We start from the raw sequence: 10,000 nt of genomic DNA, 5'->3' as shown, positions 1-10,000 counted from the left end.
ATACGGGAGAGAAAGTCATGGATTCACAAGCTAAACAGAAAGCAACACATGATGTACACGCTAAGTTTAGAGAGTTCTACCCTTGTGACAGAATCTTGATAAAGAACCTGCGGAAGGAGAACACCTGGTGGCCAGGCTCGGTAGCTGAACGAAGTGGGCCAAAATCTTACATAGTTTTGCTCAACGATGGTCGAGTTTGGAAACGACATTTGGACCATGTTAGGCGTGATAGCATGCACAGTGCGGTTTCACAGCAAGAGGATGAACGAGAATTTAAGAGCGACGCCGCAGATCCAGCTCCATACACCTCAGGAACAAAGGATGTTCCAGTATCTTGTCAGTTACCAGCAGACCTACCTGTCGTGAGACCAGCAGATTCTGGCGATCAAATTACGTTGGAGACGTTAGAATTCCCCCCAGTCGCAGAGAAGTCAACACCGGTTCAGGGTCAATCAGCCGAGATGGTTCGGACGCCACTTCGCCGATCCAGGACAGTGCGCAAGGCACCGGACAGATTGATCGAGAAAATATGACATTCTTGGACACCTTACGCTACATTTGTTAAAGTTTGTAATAAATTTCGGGACATTGTTATAAGATAATTAACGTATCGTTTTCAGTTCATCAGTCTTGGACAGTTAGTGGTTGTAAAAGCGTCCTGGGTAAGTTAGCAACACCCGAGAAAGGGGGACTTGTGGTGTATTTGCCTCGGTTGGACGCTAGCTAATTTGCATATTGCAGGTGTATTCCTTCTGGTTGTGTTTACAATATAATAATGTTAAGCTGACTGTCTGTTTATTATTCACGGCAACGACGAAATGCGTTACAGTCAGAGTATTTCTTTGTCCTTGTGTGGGCCCATTTCAATTACTAGGGCTATCGCTCACATGGTTCATATGGGTAGAATAGTAGCACTTCACGTTACCCTCTAATATAGTTAAGTCTGTTGAAATATAAGGGCTACACGGCCAACGTTTGCAAAAACCTATATAGCTAACCCTTCCTTGTACTTGTACTATTCGAAACTAGCCTATTAGTAAGGCCTAATCGGAATAGCAATGGTTCTTTTGTCCTCCGCCATTTTAGTTCGGTATATGACAGTCTACCCATATCTCGAGATCCCAAACGTTGCTAGTATATACAATCATCCACCCTCGCAAATTTTCTCTGATTAATAAAATTGTTTCTGGAACTCATCCATGCCGTATTAACGAAATATGTTTCTGTGTTTTTTGTCGTTTAGGTAAATGGTACATCTATACCCATACTTCCGTTATACAGAGAATGATTAAAGTAGAAAACATAGATTACCTCTCGTCCTCTAAGATGCGGCCTCCAGTAAGAGTGTGTTTCGTGATACTATAGCAATCTCCTTGAACAGCATCATTCATCTCAATCTCCGACAAATTAATATGTCTTCAATGACAAATGCAATCATTTTAAGGAGTATCTCTTCTCTTGAAGACGGTTTTCTTTTTCGTTCCAGAACTCCCAAGAATCAGGCTAAGCCAAAATGCAATCTGTGTTAACGGTCATTTTGCTAAGCAATTGCTTCCTAATGCTCCCGTTTCTTGGTCTTGCGCTTCGACACAGCTTCCGAGAAAGAATATTCTATAAATTGGATGGTATGTCATTGATTGGAAATGTGACAGAGGAGACGAAAGTCTCAGATCTTTGGTACTGTGTCATTCTATGCTTGGAATATGGCCCTCTCAGTTGCCTGTCATTCAACTTCAACAAAACCAAAGATACTCGCGATCTCCATGATTGCCACCTAATCAACTCCGAGAAATTCTTAAAACCTCAACAAATGCAGGAACGACCCTCTTTTGATTACTACGGGACACCTTTTGAGGTAAGTAGCTGATTGCATTACTCTTCTGCCAGTCATACGTTTGGTTGACCTCATCAGTTTATCACTGAAGGTGATGATGTCTAAGGGAGGGATTATTAAGAACCTGACAGATTCAACTTCCTCGATTATTCTTCTCTTTATCGTCAATATCTCCACTCAACGTATTGTTGAGCAAGTCTTGTCAGGAAGACAATAATAGTTCAGTTTATCAATATAGTTGAACACCGCCGCATTCTTCATGAAGTTTGTGCAAATAGGTCCCATAAAATAAGGCTCACACTGTCTTTTTTGGGGCAAACCGTATCACGCTTAAGCCTCCAAAATTGCATTTATACAAAGATTCTTCATTGGGTCTAAAATTTCCATAGGATTATGGCTTGATAACTTCACAAATATATTTTTTGTATAATTACTCCTAAGTTGCTAAATCTGTTGATAACAAGAGTACAACACAGACGATACTTTTTTAATGGCGACGAACATTTTTTTCACACTTTTTCTGTAAAAAGAATTGCTAGCATTATTTAGCATTTTGCATAACTTTGATCTAGACTTCAGCACTCCAAAGATTTTAAATGCTAAATTTTAGAATTCAAAAGCATTGTGATGATTTTCTTTTGTGTTCGAGAGAAGGATTTCTGTAACTGAAGTATGAACTGAGTGCATCTGAACTGATTCGAAAGAAGTCTGAACCTAGCTGGTCAGCGGTTAACTTTCAGAGGCCGTTCACGCGCTTCCTCGAACCAGATGGCAGCTCACAGAAGCAGAAAATTCTGACAGAGAACATAGACCAGTCCCTTCAACGAGCAACAGAATTGAGCTCTTGTTGACTACCTCCAGGCCAGCGTCATGTCACAGTGCAACAAGCGCTAATTAGTACGCAGTCATCGGACTATGTCCATGACTTGGCGCACTTGCGACCAACATTTTCTTCTATGACTTAAAAGTCCAATTCTATAACAGCAGACACGACCGCGTCTACCACAGGTATAGTCAGATGCTGCTGGTGCTGATGCTGTTTTCTTCGCTGCTGCTTTTCTCTTTGCTCTCAGCCTTGTCTTTCCTACATGGAGTGCCCGACCGGACACAGACCTCCAATCGCAACGATCTGCAGCATGTGTCTCCCAGTTGCCTGTTGGCAGATCAGTGGCAAGCATGTCTCTCTTACAGACATCCTTGAAGCGCAGCTTAGGTCTGCCAACAGGCCTCGACCCAAATTACAGCTCACCGTACAGCAGATCCTTGGGGATTCGCCCGTCTTCCATTTTGTGCAGTGGCCTAGCAACATGGAGTGACCTCAGTCTCAGCTGTCTTAGGAGGGTGAACATGAGAGAATATCGGCTCTTTCAAGTACCTCATTGTTTGAGACCTTATCCGTCCACGATATGGAAAGGATGCAGCGAAGACCTCTCATATGGAAGGTGTTCAAGCGCTTCTCCTGCCCAGCATAGGTTGACCAAGACTCGCTGCCGTAAAGTAAGGTGCTCACGATGCAGGCACGATAGACAGCTGCAATTTTAGTCTGGGTAGTTAGTTTCTTGTTCTCCCACACTCGAGCCCACAATCTTTGCCATGTTGGTCGCAGCCTTACCAATTCTCTTTCCGAGCTCCACATCAAGACAGGCGTTGTTGGAGGTGGCAGAGCAGAGATAAGTAAACCGTGGCACAACTTCCAATGTGTAGTCTTCGATGGTTAGAGCAGGCGTGGCTTCATTGCCTTGGCACATGACTTTCGTCTTCTTTAGGCTAATGGTAAGTCTGAAGGCCTCGAATGCACTAGAGAACTGGTTGAGATGGCTCTGGAGCTTTTCTGCGCTGTGATCAACAAGGGCAGCGTCATCAGCGAAAAGTAAGTCGCGTAGGATTACTTTGCAAACTTTGGTCTTTGCTCGGAGGCGTGCAGGGTTGAAAGGTTTCCCATCAGAACGAGTCCGTAGTCAGTGGACTTGAATACATGTTTCATTAGAACAAAAAAGAAAATATTGAAGATAGTGGGGCCAATACCCAGCCTTTCCCCCCCCCCCCCCCCCTTGCTGTTTAGGTCGAAAGCCTCAGACGTGCTTCCGTCATGTAGCACAGTACTCCGTGACCCGTCATCAAACGACTTGATGAAGCTCAGGAGTTTTAAAGGGAAACCGATTAATTGCAGGATCGTGAAGAGGCAGTCTCTACTGACAAAGTCAAAGGCCTCGTTAGATCGCTAAATGCAATGTAAAGGGGCTGATGTTGCTCTTAACACTTCTCCTGAAGTTGCCTCAGTGAAAAAATCATATCCACTGTCGAGCGTTTGGAGCGGAAACCACACTGGGATTCAGGGTACACCCTCTCAGCGAGCTTTTGTAGGCGGTATAGTGCTACTCGGGCAAACAGCTTTCCGGCAATGCACAGAAGTGAGATGCCACGGTAGTTATTGCGGTCACTGCGGTCTCCCTTGTTCTTGTACAGGGGTATGATTATAGAGTCCCTCATCTCCTGTGGGACGGATCCTTCCTCCATCAGTCTTGATTTGTCAGTAATAGTCTCACCAGTTGATGTCTTCAGTGGTGCGCACTTAGACTGTGTAGGTCCAATTGTCTTTTTGATGCCCTCAAACATGCCCCTCGAATTTCCAGTGTCAGTGGCTGACTGGATCTCAGCACAGAGATTCATCCAGTAGTTATTAGCAGAGTTCTTGCATTCTTCTTTTGAACGTCGTCTGGTCTCTCGGGGTGCTTCCAGAGAGCTAGGTGAGGGGTTACGCTGGTAGTTCTTCGATAAGAGGTTGGAGAATCATGATATTTGCGTTGAACCAGTCTTGGCTTTTAGGTTCCTTCTTACCAAAAGCATTTAATGCTACAGCATGGGTCGTGTCCCTGATGTGACGCCAGTGATCATCTGTATCGAGCTCCTGGCAGTCCCCAAGCTTCGAGTCAGGATGTAATTGAATAGAGATACATTTTTAGGGATGTCAGTGGCGGCAGTGTTGATACAAAAATTGGCCGGTTGCTTAGCACGATGGAATTTCTTTGGACGCAACTGGACCTTAGTGCAGACAAGAGAGTGATCAGCGTCGCAGTCAGCACTGTGGTATGTTCTTGTGATACGAATGTTAATAAGATGATCCCATCGTGAGATGATGAGGTCCAGTTGATGACAGTTTTTAGATCTGGGGTGCATCCACGACAACCTATGATGCAACTTCACGCTAAAGAATGTATTTGTAATGCAGAGATGATGGTAAGTGCAAAGCTCCAGCAGACGTTGACCATTTTCGACATTTTTGACAAACGCTAAATAATTAACTGTTTATCATTGGACAAGTTTTGGCTGTATTAGATGGTTCATAAACAAACAAGTACGCACTTTCGGCTTTATTCAGTTGATGATAAGCACACATGGTGCCCGGGTTTCTACGTTTTGCTTGAAATAAAACAAAGCATTTTCTGGAAGCATTATTTTGAGAATCGATCATGATTTGAGCATTTTTGTGGCGTAAAACGAGAATTGCTGCGAGGATAAAATGCCAGTGTTACTAGCATAATCGGGAAAGGCCTAGTCTGGGATACGGAAAAAAATTCTGGTGTGCCTTCCAAGAGTCGAACTACGACCTTCCGATTGCTACTTCGGATGCCCTATCACTGAGCTATAGCAGACTCTTGCGGGCTACGCCATTAGGGACGGTGCAACCTAATCAGAAGACATTTTTTTCCGCGGTGTGGCTGCGCAGAAAAGTAGATCTTAGTTTGGGTTATTGGAATGTGAAATGAAAATAGAAGGTAACCATGCATTTTTTCGGAGATAACTTTAACTAATGTTTGCCTTAAACGAAGAGACATAAGTTCTTTCGCAGTTTTTCTCGACACAAACATTTACTTACAGAAAGACAAAATGAGCATCCAAAATCTTTAAAATTAATATATAGTAAATTGCAACCGGATGATGCTATAAATGGGTTTTAATCAGAAAATGTGACGACAGCGCCATTTTTGAGCCTGACACCCCTCCACTATAGTTACCAAAAAGAGCCCTTAAACATTTTTCACGCCCCAGAAAATTAATCACTTCCGACTTCAATAAGCCTCAAACTTTCATTTTACATAACAAAAAATAGGGCTCACCACGCGATTTTAAAAGTTAAACTGCTTTTTTTCAAAGTTTTGTCATTGATGTTTGCAGTTTTGTCATTCCCATCCCCGGTGAATCAAGACATTTGCACTTATTTTTGTGGTGCACTCTGGGATATTTACATTGGCGATAAGTACACAAAGAAAAACGGTTTGCTTTTTCCTTGATTCTTTGGGAAGATTGGGTCTTTTTTCCGGAAGTGGCTCTTAAGTGACCATAGTAAAGTTGCAAGTATATTCGGAATGAGAAATCTAAGTGATTTTTGAAGTATACTGCATTGCAATGGAATTTAACCGTACACGCTGAAGTGATCATGGCTTCATCCATTATCAACTGTTTCTTGTGATTAGGTCACTTGCCTTTTGAAGTCCATTAAAATTAGTGAACTAATTTTTGTCGGTCTTCATGGCAGCCGATTGTGCAGAACAAAAACAATAAATGTTTGCCTCATCCTTCTTGGTAATTTTTTTTGTACAACGCTAATTATTACATTGAGAGTGTTGATGCCAGACCCTGTGTTGCCGTCTCCGAAGAGTTTACTGCAACTTTTTTTTTTCGTAAATTCGATGATAAACATGCACCTCTTCTGCACCGTCCACTTTCTCGCTCTGATCGAGCATTGTTCTACAATGTAGATTTTTCAATGATGTCGTGAAGGCAGCTGTTCCATCTCGATTTCTTTTCTTTTTGTTTGGTCTTTTGCTGCCAGAGACATGTTTTTCGCATTACAAACGAATAAATCTTCCGAGGAAATTCAATAAAAAAAAATCGGAAAAGTAATTTAACTCGAAAAATATAGAATAAGCGTGTGACAAAATGATTGGGTGATGCACTGAACGTATGCCCAATGACAATAGGTGGCACCGTCCTGAAACTAGGCTCGGGTCGGAAAGTCGCACGTTCGACTCTTGCAAACGAGCACTCGGATTTTTTTCCAAGCATCCTCGAGTCATCATTGAAAAAATATGACTTCTTCCTTTCATTTACCGGGAATAACAATTTCCATCTCATTCATTCATTCATTCATGTCAAGAATACACCAGTCGGTTATCAATAGAAATCCTCACTCGTTCGCTGCGCTCACTCGTTCGTTTACCAAAGTATTGCAACCAGTGAATAAAAATCCCTACAAAGTACTTTCTATGCTGTAATTTGTTTATTATATATATAACGAAAATTAAACATTTACTTGGAATCACTTATATTTTTACCGATCCCATGACATTGCATTCCGAACAGCAAAAATTTCAAGACTGATATCTAAGTGAGCGAGCATAACAATAAAACAAATCCTGTTTGCAGTCCAGCAACAAGTAGCCATATTGGAAGCGCGTGAGATAGTCTGGGCCGTGTGACAAAACCACGTTGTGGGGGGCGGGAAAGATCGGGAGAGAAAAACCTCAATCCAGGTTACCTAGCTTTGGACCTCAAAAAGGGTGGGTTTTTTTTTTTTAAGTTTCTTGCCAGGTTCTTTCCATGCCTTACATCCCCATGTCGCAATGGAGGTACATGTGTTAGTGGATCAGAAGTGGAAGTGTTCTCGTGTGACTGCCCGCTTGAAATCAAAGCATTGCCTTATACTGACGACAAGTGTAATGTTGGTAAGTTTGGCAATTTGGGTTCTGGAATATAAGAGGGAGTATGATGTTTCTGTCCTAATCCTAATTCGAACTCGAGCATAATGCCTTACTTACATATCGATGCATACGTAAATCCTGATGAACTAGGCGTTTAGGATCCCACATGAAATCCTAGTAAAAGAAAGGACTAGTTCCCACGATGTAATACGTTTGCCGTGGACGCGACACGTAAACTGCATATTTGCACGTTTGGGTAAGCAACAATACTTTCGATTCGTAGTAGGCGACGAACTCAGTGATCTACTAATCAACTTATAGTTCGACAGGTCACGTTAATCAACTGTCACGCTTTCGTTTACTCTATTACACTAGTACAAAAACTTCGAGGTGGTCTTTAGACAACGGCTTTACGATGCTCAAACTTGTTCAGACTACAGTCAAACCTCTAGTATTGGGCGCCCTCTATCAAGCGGTGACCTTCTATTTTAAGCGGTCACCTATCAATTTCCCCAATGGCTAATGTTGTTGTATTTCACCTCTATTTAATGGTCACATTGTTAGATAACAATCAGTCAATGACATATTTTTTATCAGGAAGATAAGCGAACCGTGTCCAGTTTCTTTCACAGCTCATCAAACGCAACTACGTCTCTGTGGTGGGTTAACCGGAACCCACGTCGAATTCTGCTTTTACCAGTTTCCTTTACATACTGGCAAGGAAGCTCAAGGCCAAAGCCCGACCACCTCTGTTTATTCGTTTCCCTTTGGCTATGGCCTTTCCACTCTTCGTAGGCCTCTTTAGAAACTTAGTAAACCATGAAGCCATAAATTGTGGGACATGACCAATAACATCGAATTTGTTAATTATTAGGATGAAGTTCAACTGTCTGTCCGGTTTCCACGTCATCAGTAACTTTTCTTCGACCGCTACTGAATTTAAACAGAAACCCATAAGAGTTGAAACGTGTAACGGCCCCTTGTGTGCTGGGAAACAAGCTTCTGAATATTCAATTTGCTAAGTACCATATTTGGAACAACAAGAGAGAAACATTCAACCAATCAATGAGTAAAATCAAAATATGAATGATCTCGTTCTCAGAGATAAAGTGGAATAAAGTAAAATAGACTCTTTTTCGACCTTGAATTGACAAAGTTTCCTAAAGTTCTTTCACATCACGAGCTAGTACTTCTGTGATTTCTAATTTTAGCGTGATTCCTTTTCGCTGGCTTTTGACAGTTGACTCTGAAATGGCCTTTTTTCCTTTCTGTTCGCTTGCTGAGGTTTGCTTGTTTGTTTTCTTTTAAAACTCGTGCGATTGAAGAAAAATTCATTGCCTAACTGGTGAATTCCACAGTAAATTTAACTTGAAAAACCGATGTTGCACTCATCGCTTCGTGATTCATCCAATATCGCTTTTTTGCGTGAAATTTACCGTGGAGTTCACTAGTTAGGCAATGAATTTTTCTATAGAAGAAAGAAAAAGAAAATAGTTTAATCAAGCAGTACCCAGAAACACCAAAACGTGGACAATTCCAAAATCCTTTAATTTCACTAACCGTACAGCCAGTAAGAATAAATAACCCTGGATTTGTGAACGATAAAGTGTAAATAGTGATTAATTTTGCTCTTCTGGTCAATTTCTGCCACGTTATGGGTTTAATTTTAGAAAACCTCCATTAAGCGGTCACCTAGCCATTTCCCGAGGGTGACCGCTTAATATATATAGAGGTTTGACTGTACTACGAAAACCACGGGGTGCGCGATAGTCTTTGCGTATTTGACGTAGGACGTCATAAAATGCGGTGCGAAAAATCTCAAAAAAATAGGTCACCTTGCAACCACAGGAAACCCAGGACTATGAACTGCCTTCTCCTTCGTCAAACGCAATAATGACTAGAAATAATCCCTAGGTGTGCTAATTCAGGGAATTAATTTTGTTGCCACCACGAAGGTTCTGAATACTCTTTCTCGTTGAAATTGCTTTGTTCAATTCGCTTTCTCAAAGCGAAAGAGGAATAAGAAATGACTACAGAAAATACAATTATGTAAAAACGAAGTGAGGCATTGTGCTCGTTTAAAGAAACAAAAGGTAAATTAAGGTAAAATTACTTTATTCAACGTCAGTACTTCCGTCGGCTCTGAGACTGAGCTGGTATCAGTGGAAGCCGACGGTGCGCAGGGTTGACATGACTTCCCTGTTTCTTACGGCTTGCAGGGCCACTGTTTGGTCACAAGTAAGGTTCCTATATTTTCTAACGCGTTTTCTATTTTGCCATTTGAATTCGAGATAACTCCCTCATCAAGGTATATGTAAACCCTCCCGTAGAAGGTGTTTTCCTTGTGGCAGTTGGTACCTATCGACTAAACTATTTTGAAGCTCAGCGACTTTGCCAGATACATGAAGCCACATTGGCCTCTTTGGATCAGCTCACACAGGCTTGGCAGGCGGGACTGGAACTC

The 10,000-nt window shown here is 42.0% G+C and overlaps 1 protein-coding gene across 3 annotated transcripts in view; it reads left to right on the top strand.

Moving 5' to 3' along the window:
- LOC138016964 (stabilin-2-like) overlaps positions 1-10,000 on the top strand; it is a 21,938-nt gene that overhangs the window by 9,058 nt on the left and 2,880 nt on the right. For all 3 annotated transcript variants that reach the window (XM_068864152.1, XM_068864151.1, XM_068864153.1), the window contains exons 2-4: positions 1,487-1,855; positions 7,416-7,560; positions 9,828-10,000. The exon at positions 9,828-10,000 is cut by the window's right edge and continues 5 nt beyond it. In XM_068864152.1, coding sequence (XP_068720253.1) covers positions 1,514-1,855; positions 7,416-7,560; positions 9,828-10,000 — 660 coding nt within the window. In that variant the 5' untranslated portion in view covers positions 1,487-1,513. The remainder of the gene's footprint in view (positions 1-1,486; positions 1,856-7,415; positions 7,561-9,827) is intronic.

This window comes from Montipora capricornis, chromosome 9, assembly GCF_036669925.1.
Source record: "Montipora capricornis isolate CH-2021 chromosome 9, ASM3666992v2, whole genome shotgun sequence".
Classification (NCBI taxonomy): Eukaryota; Metazoa; Cnidaria; class Anthozoa; order Scleractinia; family Acroporidae; genus Montipora; species Montipora capricornis.
The sequence above is the reverse complement of the archived record's forward strand: the minus strand, read 5'-3'. Positions and strand labels throughout refer to the sequence as shown.